Source organism: Monodelphis domestica, chromosome 1 (genome assembly GCF_027887165.1).
Source record: "Monodelphis domestica isolate mMonDom1 chromosome 1, mMonDom1.pri, whole genome shotgun sequence".
NCBI lineage: Eukaryota > Metazoa > Chordata > Mammalia > Didelphimorphia > Didelphidae > Monodelphis > Monodelphis domestica.
Genome location: NC_077227.1, coordinates 714865782 through 714881453, shown reverse-complemented (window position 1 = coordinate 714881453; position 15672 = coordinate 714865782). Strand labels below are relative to the sequence as shown.

General features: G+C 43.2%; 1 protein-coding gene across 3 annotated transcripts in view; it reads right to left on the bottom strand.

Annotated features, from left to right (window-relative positions):
• Positions 1-763: 763 nt before the first annotated feature.
• Positions 764-15672, bottom strand: part of RFWD3 (ring finger and WD repeat domain 3) — a 53027-nt gene continuing 38118 nt past the window's right edge. For all 3 annotated transcript variants that reach the window (XM_007477506.3, XM_056811582.1, XM_056811586.1), the window contains 5 exons: positions 15089-15239; positions 14498-14674; positions 6445-6659; positions 5154-5365; positions 764-3468 (listed from right to left, as the gene is read on the bottom strand). In XM_007477506.3, coding sequence (XP_007477568.2) covers positions 3325-3468; positions 5154-5365; positions 6445-6659; positions 14498-14674; positions 15089-15239 — 899 coding nt within the window. In that variant the 3' untranslated portion in view covers positions 764-3324. The remainder of the gene's footprint in view (positions 3469-5153; positions 5366-6444; positions 6660-14497; positions 14675-15088; positions 15240-15672) is intronic.

Here is a 15672-nt window from a genome sequence, read left to right as displayed (position 1 = left end):
TTATACCATTTCAAGTTCTCTGTTCCAGGACAGTGAAAGGATCTTTTGTTGTTAGCTTCACTTGTTCTCTTTTTAATAAAAAACGAAAACAAAACCTCACCTTCCAACTTGGAATCAATATTGTGTATTGCTTCCAAGACAGAAAAGTGATAAAGGCTAGGCAATGGGGGTTAAAGGACTAGTCCAGGGTCACATAGCTAGGAAGTGCCTAAGGTCACATTTGAACCCAGGACTTCCCATTTCTAGGCCTGGCTCTCTAAGCACTGAGCCATCTAGTAGTTCTCTTGGCAAAAATTACTCTGAACTTTAAATACTCTTACAAATTGGACTTCTGTGTGCTCCTTTTAAGACATCTCTGCCCATCTCTCTTCCCCGTTGCCAGGGAAATAAAATAGATTTCACCATTCCCAGGTGTGGTCTATTAGCAGGTTGGTTGCAAAATTATCTATAGCCCTAATTCAACTCCAGGAACACATTGGCTTACTGTGGGGGAAATTGCTGACTGAAACAGTCTTCACACAAAAATGGCATGACAGAAGGAATGAACACATGGTGGTCAGCTGCCTCTAGGCTCTATGCTGGGTTCATAAGTCTAAGGCCAGAGCTGAAATGTCCCATGATGCCTGATAGAACCCTTCCATTCTTCCCAATCCAAGGGCTCACTATCAGGATTCTTAGGGCATTCCTTGGGAAATTTCTGGAATTCCTAGCGTTCTTCAGGGAAGCTCACAGTCAGTAAGTGGAAAAATACACCAGTAAAATGGACGCTGCCAGTAAAAGCTTTTAATAACATTACACACTTAAAAAAAACACTTTCATTTTAGACACTGCTGAAGTCCAATGTGTCAAGAATAACTCTCACTAGTTTAGAGAGAAAACTTCATGTGGAGACTGAACTCAGTCGAGAATGCACACACCAACACACACCCACAAGACAAGGGGAGAGAGCCTACTGTAAATTCTTTATTTTTACATATACACAGAGGACACAAGAAAGTACAACGAAACAAAGGTTTCTTAGGTCACATAATCTTGTTTTTCCAAGCAAGTATGGACTTCGGCACAAAGCAAGCCCAAAATACTCTTGATCCCTCTTAGCTCCAAGATTTAGATGGGAAATAACTGAAACTAAAAATATTGTGCCAGATGCCACCCAAAAAGATACTGTATAGACTCCAGGGTGATCTTCATGAGAAAGAGGTTCTTAATCTATTTTCTAATTAAACAACCCTTCGATGAACGGGGCAGACTAAGGTATTAGAAGGTTGAAAGGCAGGAAGAGATGTTGGTAACTAAGGTGGATTTTCATAGCCAGATCCAGCAGTCACTACAAGTCTTCACACCAGTGGAAATAGTACCAATATTTCTGGCAAGAAAGTTGATAATGATTTTGTTCAGGTTGCTGACAAAATCTTTTGAGGGGATGCTCACGTTTCCTTAGTTCCTTGTTTTCCGTAATACTTGCCAGCAAAAAGCCTGCATTCACTGTAGTAAAGAGAGTAAGCAAGGACTGGCAAAATATCGTCACCCACCCCGTCACTTCCTCCTCTTGTCCTTGGGGGGATCCTGAGTGAGAAACTCATCACTGGCTGATGTAACCATAATGTACCTGAGCTGTTGGTGACTAAGTCTGGGATTACCAGGCCACAGGATCCAACCTTACTCCTGGTCCACAATTAGGGCTTCTCTGAAGACAGAGTCTGTTCCCAGTGCCTGCCTTCATCACTTCTGCTGAAAGACCCAAGCGAGTGGGTGTTAACTCCAGTTTTGTGCTGCCATCTGGGCCCCAGGTCCAAAATTAGGCAACACTTCCCAATAATCAAAATAGAGCAAACTAACGTTCTTTGGCTGATAAAAGGGGCTCTTCTCTTTCTCACAGGTTGGGAAGCTGATTAAAAACTATCTCCGAGGAGGGAAGGGGACTAATTTGAAGGGTGAGTGGGTCATTTAATTTAGTGACCACTGTAAACTACCAAAAGCCGAAACAAGTCTTGGGACACTTGGGCAAGACTACAGCCACTCCTAGCTAATGGAGTGACCACTGATGGATATTCAGGAATTTGGGAGCTTCACTGTTTTAGCTTTACTCCAATTACTTTAAGTCTCTAACCTCTGAGAATATGGAATAATATTGGCATTCCACACCACAGGCTTGCACCCAGATGCTTTTCTGATTGGTTCACTGGTTATCAGTTTAGGCTACAGGAATCATCCATTAAAGGGACAGACAAATCAAAACCGAATGACTGGAGGAAAAAAAGGTGGCCCACGCTGGAAATGGAATGAGCCTTTGTGGTATGGTGACATTGATCAAGAGTTTGCCACCCATAACCAGTCTTCCCTAGGGGCTGTCATTCTACTGGAGAAACAAGCTTGTGTATGGGGATGGGGAGGGCTTAGGGAGTATGTGTGTTAGGATCTAGCTTTAGTTTGGGATGAAGGACATTATCGAATTTCCATGCTCCACAGTATTCCAAGCAGCAGCATAGTGCTCCAACCCCAGGTATATAGATAAATAACAGCAATATAGTATTGGGATTTTTCTGATAACCACTAGCTTGAAGAGACCTTCTGCCCACCTGTGGTATATTTCCTGTTTTTTATCAGTTAAAGTTCCCCTTCCTTTGCAATCCTAGATAGTTTGCTATTTCTTTCTAGGCTCTTATTCATGGAGAGAAAAGAATTAGCCTTGACATAATTTCTACTATTTTTCCAACATTTTTTCAAGGAAGAGGAAGGAAGATTAAGCCTTCAGGTGCTAAGACAAATTTATCCTGAGATCCCAAGAAATCTGGGGAATTAAGATTTCCCCTCTTCCCCTCAACTGACATGTCACTCAGGCCTAGACAGCTTTCTCAAGGGACTCTACACAGAGCCAGCTAGAGGAGGGAAGCCACAGAGCAGATGTTCTCTTTCTCACAGGATCCCCGTCATCAAGTTACTTAGTCAATAATAATCCCAATTTCTTTCTTTTCCCTAGAATTCTCTTGTGGCTGATCAGAGAAACAATCCTCTGTGCCAGTTAGAATGGAACCATCAAACAGGACTTCTGTAATGCAGTTCATATGAACCCCAGGGAGGATGAGAAAAATTCCAAGATAATCTTGTACTCTGCGGCCCTCCAGATCCAGCCAATTGAGAGGGGACCAAAGAGTGAAAACAAATGATGCCTCACAGAGGAAAAGTACATGAAAGGCCTCCTGGCCACTTCCTTCGCTGGCCGAAGCTCAGCTTTTAAAGTCCAAATACTCTAGTCAAAAAGAGCCTGCGACCAACCATGGAACTGCCAAAGGAAGTCCACAGTGCACTGGATGTCTGACCTCATCATTCCCATTTATGAATCTTGACAGCCTTCTCTGTCAAGGTAGCCAGGTAGCTATTCTGGTTGAATTCGAAGGGGCAGATAGCCAGCACAGGCTGGTCTGCCTGGAGCTTCTGGAGGAGACTGCCACTTCCTGCATCCCAGATCTGCAAGAAGAAGAGGCACAGGTGAGGTGGCCAGTCACCAAGCCTGGGCACAGGGAGATATGGACCCCTGCCCAGGGAAGGCACTAACTTTCCTTCCCCACCATCTCATCTCTAAATGGCAAGGTTGGGCTCCTGAAGGGTGTCTGAGGGTCACCTGCCTAGTGGGATCAGGGTGTAGAAGGGAGAGACAGACAGGAAGGTGGGTCACTGAGTAAGGGCCAGCTATGTACCAGGTAAGCACTGGGCACACAAATGTAGGCCAAAAAGGCAGCCCCCTATTCTCTGGGAGAAGACAACCATCAAAGGGAGGAAGTCCAGAATGTGAGGAGCATGGCTGAGCGTCTCAGGAAATGAAAAAGAGGGGGCAGGCAATAACACCATAAGAAAGCGGAGGGTTTCTGCAACATGCTGCTACCATCTTAGTGGTATCCGGGACACCGTCCCTCTGCCATTTACCAGGGTTGCTCTAGAGGCCCCAGGGATTTTGCTATAACAAATCTTTTTTTCCAGTAGTGTCATGAAGAAGTTAGAGTAGGTCAGTCAGAAAAACTAGTTAAGACACGAGCCCTGAAAAGGGAAACGCGACTCCCAGGCCTTACTTGCTATCTAAAGCCTCGTGTTTTGAGGGGAAGCTGAAAGGTGAATGGAAAGACCAAGGGCTAAAAACTCATCTTGCCCTGTGAGTTCAGTGGCACCTGAGCCAGGCCGAGACACAAACTCTTCTTAGACTGAGCATGTCAACATAGGTGATCTTTGGCCAGCTGAGGTGTGCCCTGCATTTGGAGAAGCTGGGCACCATGGCAAGACCTCATTAAAAGCAAACAAAACCTAATGTGTAGATAAAACACAGCAGCTAAGTTTGTGGTTTGTGTTTACAAATGTCTATATAGGAAAAGCTTCTGAATATTACCTGGTTTTACAGTTATAAAACCAGTCCCTTCCTCCTTTTATTGTGGGTGGGGTAGACTATAGGAGGCGAGGAGAAACACAGAAAATGTGTTCCCAGAGCACCTCAGTGGGTGGAAAGGAAGCAGATTTGCAGAAGACAAATTTCCAATATTATTTCTTTGAAGACAAACTCAAATTTTCCCTAAAATTGTACTTGAATGCCCCACACATTGTAGTGTGGAGGTAACTGACTCCTCAGGGTGTGCCACACCCTTTGGTGAAGGAATAAATTCTGGAGGGAAAAGGCACTGGAAATATGTGGGCCTGGAGAGGGTCGTCACTAGGGGATGCACATCCCCTACTCCTGAAACCATCTAGTAAGGCACAGTGGGGTTGTGTTCTGCCTTGGTAGAAGGACCCAGTGCTAAAACCATGATTCTCTGGAGTACTGAAGTATGAAGTGGAGAAGGGATCTCAGATGAATCTAACAGCTCCTCCAGGAACTCCAGGGCTTCATCAAGCATTGCCTTGGCTGCTGTCTACCCTGAAACTTCTATACAATTCAAACACATACCTGAAGACACATGAAGCCAAAGGCTCCTCCCCCTCTCCCCCACAATGCTTTTCTAGTTAAAAGGAAGAGCTTCAGGATTAAGAATGAACCTTCATTCACCAAGGAATAACAAGAAATAGAAGGTTGTAATTTTTGTTGAGTTTTGAAGCTCAACTTCAGAAATGGTGGTTCCTGGCCTGGAGTTCAAACCTGAAGCTGGTGCTCTCATTTTTTAACCACTCACCATGGCAGAATTTGAAGATTCATCACTAGCACACACCAGGATGCTACCATTCTCCTCTGGGCTCTGGAATATAGCATTTTTGGTCAGGAGTTTGCAAGTGGTTCCAGCGAGGAATGTCTGAATGGGTCGACATGAATAGACTGGCTCAGTAGCTTCGTTCAAACTGCAGGTCAGTTCCAGCAACACACTGTGCACGGATGCCTGGTTTTTATCTAGGGGATGAAGAGAGAGCACATTGCAACTTGGAGGAATCTCAGAGAACATAGCCCCTGTACACTCTGGAGTGAGAGGGGAAGACGTAGCTGACCCAGTGACACCACCCGGGAACAAAAGAAGACCTAACAGCACAGTCCAAAATGAACTGGTAAACCCCAGATTGGGATGAAACATCACTGGTCTCCAGTCCTCGGCAGGACTTGGCCAGAAGGGAAGCAGCACCTTTTCTACAAATAGCCCTATTTTCTTATGGGCATTTGTCCCTCTGAAAGGCTCCAGATGCAAGGGTTACCTTTAATCTAAAGGGAAGTTATTTCAGAAGAGAAATAGCAAAGTCAGGTTTTACTGAAAGAGAAACAAAATTTACATGCTCTCGCTTCTGATCCTTCTCACAGAAAATCTTTCAAATGCTCTAGGGAAGGCATCTTTGCTAAATAGTCTGCAATGGCTAGAAATCTCTTAGATGCAGCAAGCCCTAGCACAAGGGACAACTTAACAAGGCAAGAAGTTGCCATGGTTCTGAAATTTTTCCATTTGTAATATATCATACCCACTCACAATTAGCAGTGGCTTAGGGATTTAAAAAGACTGTCTCACTAACAAGCTGTTATATGCAATAATAAGTCGGCATATTTACAGAGCTATCTTTCAGGTCAGAAGGATATTGTTCAATCAAGTCATAAGCAGCTCTCTGGGGCCCTGCCCTGTCACCCCATTTTATGAAATAACTGCTTAGAAGCAGGACTGGCTTAAAAAGAAGTTGCCTTTCTTTCAAAGTACCCAATTTATTTCTAAAGAATACTTTTTTTTAATTGATAGAATCTGGCCAAATTCACACTTATGAACAGGGGAAAAGGATATTTGTCTTTATGCAATGGGTTTTTGCTTCCCTGTTTTACCTGACACAGCAGAAGAACAAAGGAAGTCTCAAAGCTTCCTTGATATACCCATAACACCCTTTTAAAGTGTCATTTACATTATTAGCATCTCCCCCCATCATTTTCTTAAGAGTAGACAATCAACAGAACGGTAAGCCTAGCCCTGATCATAGCTCCCACTGACTGCCACCACTTACTGGGCCGGTAGGTGACAAGGCAATGCCCGCTATGGGTCTCTGCCTGAAGGTCAGTGCAGCCTCCGGACTCCAGAGGAAGGCAGTGAGGGTCAAAGCAGTTACTGCTACTCTGTCTCCAAAAGCAGGCACCTTCTAAGCTTCCGGCCAATATCCCGCCAGCAGGAAATGCCGCTGAAGCCATCTGGGGTAAGTAGGAGAGTGAAACCAAAGGACACCTGAAAAGAAGAACAAACAATGGTCACTGCTCTGACTGCCTGCCCTCAAAAGCCATTGTCTGGAAGGGCCATGAAAATAGAGAAGGCTTCACACATAGATGCCACAGAAGTAAATACATGACAAAAAAGGCTCCCTAAAAAAGGGACTTAACCTTTTTTTTTGGTGTGTGTGGGATGGATCCTTTCTCAAAACAATATTTTTAAATCATTGAAGGAAATGAGGATACATTTCAATTAGAGATCAATATAAAGAAAGATGTATTTTTTCCCTTTCAAGTTCCCAGATGCTCTGACATTTGTCCAAGGACCCCTCCTTCCATGCATGTGGATCTCAGATTAAGGACCAAACTAGAAGACATTTCTCTTTTCATTTTTATAATAAACCTACTAACTCACAGATCTGATAAAGGAACACCTAAATAGGCAATAAAATCTTACATAAAAAAATCTTTGGCAGATAAAATAGAAACGAACAAATCAGAATTGTATTTGCTCTGTCTCTTTCACAACTTCAGTGCCATCTTTGATCTTACCTCTCAGTCCAATTGGCTGCCAATCTTATTGATTTTACTCCCATAAAGTAACCTCTTCTCTTCTCCCTGATTACACAGTCATCCCTTGAGTTCAGGTCTACTCATCTGTCATCTGGACTATGGCAATATCCTCCTCACGGGTCTCCTTGCCTGTCTGTGGTCTCTCCTCTCTACTATCCATCCTCCACAGACCTGCCAAAGTGATTTTGCTAAAGCAAAGACCTGATCTTTCCTGCTCAAAAACTCCAATGGCTCCCCGCTTGACTCTTAAGACAAAAGTGTTCCTTCCCAGTGTGGCTTTACACAATTATTCCAGGCAGGGTCACTGCACATTTCCTTACCCCCTACAGGACACCAAATTGGTCAAATGTGATGCTTCCTCCATCTCCTATCTCTATACCTGAACTCACTATAGAATCACCTCCAGGTGCAGCTAAAGGATATCATCTACAAGAAGGATCCCCCCTAGGTGTGACAATCCTCTCCTTTGACCTGTCTATCTATCTGAAATTGGACTTCTTTTGGTTAAAGATGGATGCCTTGCTTGGATGGTACATTATGCCTCTATCCCCTTCTAACCTTTTGGTGTCCCTTTGTTTTTGTGACACTTTTTAGAATTATTTAATGATTTAGGAAATCCTCAGAGTGGTCTCACATATCATTAGCAGAAAGATAATTTAAGGAAATCTGAATTCTTTTAAACTTGACTTTCTCAAAGACCAAGAGTCAAAATATTTCCCAACTGTCCATCTCTTGCACCAAAACAAAATACTGAATTTTGTAAGGTAGAAAATTCTGAATTCATGGCCTATTGATTCTTAATATTGAAATGTCAAACATGTAATTAGTATTGGTATTAATACTGTAGAGGTTTTAATTCCAATTTTCACCAATTATTTCTTGTTTTCCTTTAGAAGTCTATTGTAATCATAATTAATGTTGTATGGTAATTTCTTGGAAAAAAGGACAGTTTTCCTCCTTATTATGTTAAATGTTTAACTATTTAGGGATCAAGGTGTTTAGGTATTTTAAAATTTGAATGTTTCCTTTATATAGGTATGTGGCTTTGTAGATATATGCGGTTGCTTGTTTTTGCTAATGCTGGAAAATGTTCCTGAATGATTTCTTAGAATATCCTCATCAGGTTATTTTGTCTGTCGACATTTTTGCAATAATTGGTAATCCAAGACTCTTACCGCCAAAGCTGCCATTTGATTCTAATATAAGGGGAAGGTCTACATCTATGAATTTGTTGGTACAGAGACTGGCCAGATGAAATCACCCATCAAAATAGATCCAAGACCTTCTCTCAAATGATAGGACTATGCTGCCGCAAGAAGGGAAAGGCTAAATGACTTGTCTGAGACTCCAGAGCCTTACATTGTGGGACTGGACTTGAACCTAGGTCTTCCTGGGTTCCCAATCCTGTTCTTTATCCACTATCATGGCTTTCACTCAAATCTGTAGGTTAGTTTAATTCTTTGGACGATTGAGCTTAGATTTCCTCTAGGACATTAGTATTGGCAGAAATTCCTTTTTCCTCCTACAGTGAGTGTATTTTGGGTAACATGGTTTTTGTGAGATATTCTCCATTTTCTTTACTATTTCTTCCCATTGTTTCTTTTTTTTTCTCCCTTTAAAACCCTTACTGTCTACCTTAGAATCAATACTGGGTATTGGTTCTTAGACAGAAGAGCAGTAAGGGCTAGGCAATGGGGGTTAAGTGACTTACCTAGGGTCACACAGCTGGGAAGTGTCTGAGGTCAAATTTGAACCCAGTACATCCTGTCTCTAGGCCTTTCAATCCACTGAACTACCAAGCTGCCCCCCTTCCCATTGTTTCTGGGGGGATGGGGGTGGGGGGAGGGAGAAGCAACTTTTAATTCAAGATTCATTTCTTTCCAGAGATTTACTCTCTATTCAAGTTCTTGTGGTTGATCTTGTTAATTTGCTTCACTTCTTCAAGTTCCATTATAGAAAAGGTAGTTTCTAATCTCTTTTTGTCCCACAGAACACCCCAGAAGCAAGTTTTTAAATGTACCAAACAAAATACAGAGGATGACAAAGGAAACCAATTATAAGGAAAGACAGGTATCCAAACATCTTTAATGTAAGCTCCTGGTTTCCTGTGAGAAGCCTGGAGAGAAAATCCAGAGACTTTTGGAAAGAAAGCTTGGTGGAGCTGCTGTAAGGATTCCATCAGCAGCAGGGGATGGAGGAGGGAGGGGAGAGGGAGGGAGAGAGAGAAGAGAGAGAAGAGAGAGAAGAGAGAGAAGAGAGAGAAGAGAGAGAGAGAGAGAGAGAGAGAGAGAGAGCGAGCGAGCCCTGAGAGAATCAGTTGGCTCTCTTGATAAGGAAGGCCCATTCTTTAACTGGATCCTGATCCCAGAAACCTTTCTCTCCCTGAAACCTGATCCCAATCCTCCCAGATCAACAAGTGGGCAAAGACCTGAAGAAGGAAGTAGTCCACAAGACCACTTAATCTTTCTTTTCCTTGAACTTCAGACACCTGCTGTTCTATGCCAAAAAGCCAGGGTTCATTGCTCTGAACCCCTCAGGGGCTTAGGCCACCAAACCTGAGTTGCCTAACTTTGGGGGAAGGGTTTATCTAGATGGGGATACTTTCCTCCCTCTTTCCTTTTAACCCCAATCCACCATCCATTTCAACCTTGTCCTTCATTTTGTTTCATAGAATAAACCTGTTATCAAAATCTTTATTTTGTAAACCTTAAAATTTCTTAGACTTATGAATGTTGGAAATTTCCCCATTGGGAAATCTCATACTGGAAAAAATTTCCTACTGATAGTAAGAACTCTATTGGAATGTGAACCCCCTTGGCATGGGAGGATCCTTTTCCTCCCTACCTAAGACTACTTTAGGACAGAAACCTTTTGCTAAACAATGGAAAGGGCTTTGACCTATGCTTAAGCATAGAACAGGAAGTTCTTTGAGTCATGATTGATTTTAGAATTGATACAATAGAGATACTTGGAATGACAGAACCAGGTCTTGAAACTACAATCTCCACCCTACTCAGAGTAAAAGGATTTAGGAAGGGCTGCAGCAAGGATAAAGATTTAATTATTTGAGAATATGACCTTCAACAGACATGTGCAAAGGGGCAGACCTCTGGGCGGTCCTGGGTTAAGCTAGAGCTGCCATTGGCACAGGGAAGACATGGACAGTGATTGGTAGATGTGAGAACTGAGGGGAGGGAACTTAGATGGTTTCCTTAAAGATAGCGGGGTCTGAGGACTGGGGGGTTTGAGAGGTTTTGCTCTGAGAAGGCTTGCTCTGAAGGAGGCTGGAGGTGGAGGCCGCTGAGACTGTTTCTCCATTTTGGTCACGTGAGTGATAGGGACTGATCTCTTTTCTTTGCCTCAGCTATCTAAGGGCTTGGGCCTTTTGGCCCAGCCAAAACAGAGGGGGTATTTAAGCCCTATTCCCCCCCCCCCTCCCCATACCTTTCTTCCTCCTGTTTGTAATTAAAAACTCCATAAAAGGTTGACTGCTGACTTGAGTTTTCATTTAGGAATTACATAGCTGAATTCCTTGGCGACCTTAAATTAACATATATCAGACTTTTAAAGTGATTTCCTTGTCACAATCTGACTTAAGTCTCAGTGAAGGCCAGTCACAGCTAAGGGGGAAGAGAAGTGACCCCTCTCTCTCCCTATAAGGAAGAAGTTTATCATTTAGCAAGAGCCTAGCAATAGAGAGAGAAAAGGCAGACACAGTGAGGGGCCATAACCAGAGAGGATGGGGGTGGGGGGAAAGAGAACAGATTCATCTTCCTTCTCTCTCTTGAATTAACTATAACATCATCTCCTCCTCCTTGAGGGAAGGAAGACTCCATTCTCTCCCTCTCTTCTCTCTCAACACAACCCCATTATTAAACTGCATCAGACTCCTGGGGTAGCCTTTTGGGTCCCTTTTTGATCTGTATTACTTTTGGTACTTTCCCTTTTTTGGCTGCTTGGGTCCAGGGTTTTTGGCGGTCTATCGGCCCTTTCCTTCATGTTTGCTTTTAGTCTCTCTTGGTTGGCTTTGGTCTCCATTTTAAGCTGTTTTCCTTTGCTGATTTTTCGATCTGTCTGTTTTTGAGAGGCATGTGAAAAGCCTGGCTGGCTCCCTTTGAACAACCCCTTGCTCTATCATCTTGCTAGGAGAACCCAATCCATTTATGTCAAATAACAGTCAATATGATCAAAGTCATGGAAAATAAAAGGATTTGGATGACTGTTTGAAGTGCTGAGCCAACATTATTTCCTCCCCATCCCAAAGTCAGAGTAGGCAGTGCAATGTGTCAGCGAACAGAGATGTGGTTTGAGAGGACCTAGGCATGTTACCTGACCTCTGCGGCCCTCAGTTTGTTCATCTGTAAAATGAGAACATTTATAAGATAACTGTAAGAGGTTGATAACTTTGAGTCTATCTTAGATAAAGATCAGAGAGCCCTCCTCAGAGGTCTAATTCTCATGGTCTGTCTGAGAATGGGTCCGAGTGCCTTTGCCTCTGCCTTCTTTTAATTTCCCACAACCAGATTACTGATCATTCCATGAACCCCAGATGATTCCTAGAACCATTATCTTGCCCCAAACATTATCCTACCAGCTGCACTATCTACATTCTTGTTATACTTTCCCATGGACCTTTCTCATGGGCGATTCATGTGGTTTTTTACCTTTAAAAGATCTACCAGTTTGCAATAAACCTGAACCTATTGCCACCAGCAGGGGTCCCTTCTGAATCCCACACTGTGACTGTGATTCTTATCTTTTCCCTCGCCCTATCTTCAGGTGAGGCCCTTCTTACTTCTACCTTTGTATTTCCTCTTATTATTTTCTCCATTCTATGGTCTTTATGTCATACCAACTTGACAGAGCCACTTGCTGGAGAGCCCTAGGATGACCTATATTTACAGTCCTAATTAGGGAACTGGCTATTTCACAGACCCTTTGAGGACAGATCCCACTGTGAGAAGTACTTCCATGGAGCATGCAACATTTCCCCAGTCACTAATGGATGAATAATTATCAAACATGATGGCAGTGCTATGGCTAGTCTTTGGCTACAGTCCCATTCTAAAATGACACATCTTCTAGACCAGATGACAGGATACATGCACTATTGCCCTCTGAGTCACCTCCCTGCTAAGCGTTCTTCTCTCTTGACCATCTTTAAATGACCCTCTTAGCATCCTACCAATCCTGCTAGATATCCCCCCAAATTTCTTCTCTTTCTCAGTATGGTTACTAGATGTTGCTATCTATAATAATCAGTATCCACTTTTCCTTTTTTACTCTCTTCTTAGGTGGTGCCATAGTACATAGAGGGCTGGCCCTAGAATTAGGGCCAAATCTGTCCACTGATACTTCCTGTGTGACTTTGGTCAAGTCATTTAAATTCTTTACCTCAGTATCTTTAACTACAAAATAGGGATAATAAGAGTAACTATCTATCTCATGGGGTAGCTGTTATTGAAGATCGAATGAGAAAATATTTGTAAAAGGGACCTGGCCCATCACAGCAAAGGCTGTTAAATGCTAATTCCCTTCCCTTCTTAAACCTCTGGGACCTGGCTTCCTTATTCCACTGAAGCTGTTTTCTCTAGTTATCCAGTCTAATGGCCTTCTCTTGAACGGCAATCCTTCTTGGCCTTTCCAAAGCCTTTGACACTGAAGATGATTCCAAATAACAAGTTCTAGAAAATATGAGCTAGGGTCACTGAGCTATTATTATAAGTCTACGTATGGTCGCTTTTAAGATAAATTTGGGCAAATATGATTAAAAAAAAAAAGCCCCCGTTTTCTGTTCACTCACTTTCACAGAAGGAGCCTAAAGAGATCTTTAAGTAGATACTTCTTGATTGAAACAAATTCTGATCAGACCAGTTTTGCTGTGAAGCTGCTAAGATAAAAGTTATTATTTTACAGTTTCCAAAGAAAACTCCACCATAATAATGAATTTGATCCCCCTGCTTAGATGTTCTGAGGGTATGTGAATAGCAGTCACTTTTAAGGGGAAGACACATTTGGAAAATCTGGACAAGGATTTCTACTCTTAGGTTTCTCAAAAGCATCCCCTCCGCCCCAGGCCCATGTGAGAAAACACCAGAGGCAAAGAAGACATGGCCAAGGGTTCTCCCTCCTTGTTTCTGTTCTCTTCCCGCCCACATGGCTGTGGCTTCTTGCGCTGATTCATCATCCACGCTGCAGCATTCACAAATTGTGGGTGTACCTCGGGGCCCTTGGCTGTCTACAGGTTCCCCATGCTGGTTCCAAGACTGTCTCTAGGCAGATGCCATTTCAGAGCCACAGACCCACCCCTGGGTCTCTTAAGCTGCCCCATAGACGCTTAGTCATACATTGCAAGAGTGCATGTTCCAAGGACACAGAAAACTCATACCTTAGACTGGTGATGGCGAGCCTTTTAGAGACCATGTGTTATGCCGCCTTACCCCTGAAAGGGAAGGGAGGGAGGAGGCACTCCTATTGGGCTGCTGGGCAGAGGGGTGGGTCATGTGAGAAATGTTCTCAGGCATAGTGGAAAGGGGGAGGGAAAAGCTCATCTGAGTCCCTCTGCCTTTCTAGTAATGAACTCTGGTGGGTACAGAGTGTGCCTTCTCTGGCACATGTGCCATGGGTTCACCACCACAGCCTTAGACAGAGCCACCTGAAAATTCAGATTGACCATCCTAACCCCCCTTCTCATCTATCCCACAATCCTCTGCACTCACATGCCACCGCCCCAATCTAGGCCAGGCCAGGAACCAAAGACTCTTCTGGGCTTTAAGTCAAGACCACACCCCTCCCCACTAAAGGAGCAGGGATCCCCTCCAGCCCCATCTCCCCCATCATGACCATACACCCCTGTCCCCAGGTCTTTTACTGGCCCTCTCCCTCTTTTAGCATTTGGCGAGTGCTCGGAGCATTCCTGGTGTGAAGCAGGAAGCACCTTCTTGGGTCAATCTAGGATGTAAACTTGATGCTTATCAGAGCATTTCTGAAAGCTGCCCTCATAGGGCAGCAAGATTTGAGGTCAAATCTGGCCTCAGGTACATAAGCAGCTGTGCACTTCTGGGTAAGTCTCTTAACTTCTCTGTGTCTCATTTTCTTCATCTTAAGGTTATGGTGAGGATAGAGTATGATAACAATGGTACAGTGCTGAGCATGATGTCTGGCACACAGTAAGTGCTATATAAATGTTAGTTATTATTAATATTGATATTTTATTGAGTAGTGATAAATATAAAAGCAATAACATGAAAGCAAAACACAAGAAGGAAAATACAGTGCTCTTACCTGGATTTCTGGGGGGTTAACTCCTGGACATGGGAGCTCGTGTCTCTCAAGTCATACACCAGAATGGAGCCATTGACTAGTCCAGCGTAGATATAATTTTCATCATCAAGGCACCAGCAGCAGCTCCAGACTGCACGTCCAGTGTGGTATGTCTGGACCACTGTATTAGTCTCCAGGCTTTAGGGAAGAGGGAAAAGGGATGAATGAAGACAAAATTTTAAAATGAACTCTGCACGAAGAACACTGGATAGATGGCAAAGAAGATTGTCAATCATCAATGATCCTCATTAAGCCCACTCTGACAAACTAGATTCCTCATTTTCTCTTGGGAGACCCTCTCTCAGCCATGGGAGGCATCTTTTGTTTTAAAAAAAATTAATTGGGTTTTTTTATTAGTACAGATTTTCCTTCTTAGCTCCTTTATGGGGATTAAAGGGCAAGATGAAGAGAATGAGGAATTTTAAGACTCCAACAGTATATGTTGAACTCAGTTGTAGCCGAGGCTCAAGGAAAATAGACAAGGCCCTACTCCCACCCCATTCTCTGCTATCTTGCAGGGCAAAGCTCATCTTCCTTCCCGGAAACCCTTACCTCGTTAGCTTGACTGTATTATCTAGTGCAGCTGACAAGAGCCAGCTATTCTGCCTGCTGCTGAATGCCAGCCCCCGGATCTCTCGGCTGTGCATTGGAATGTACTGACTGCTTTTCATGTCTGCCATACTGATCATCTTCACACCAAAACCTACCAAAAAAAAGAAGATGGGAAAACCCATTCATGAGAAGCACTCCTCTCCTGCCTTTAAACCAGGCCTCTTCCACATCACCCTTGATATGGAAAACTCTGGAGAAAAACCAGGTAAACCTCGGAGAAAAAGCTTCCCAGTACTAGAATTAGTTGGAATAAGCAATGCATGTAATAACAAAACCATTCTTTTAAAATTTATTCTCTTTTAAAAAACCCTTACTTCCTGTCTCAGTATCAATTCTAAGATAGAAGACTGATAAGGGTTAATCAATTAGAGTTAAGTGACTTGCCCAGAATCACATACTTAGGAAGTGTCTGAGTCCAGATTTGAATCCAGGTCTTCCTGGCTCTAGGCTTGGCACTTTATCCACTGTGCTACCTAGTGCCTCTTTCTCTTATTCTTTTAACAATATTAATAACAAACTAGCTT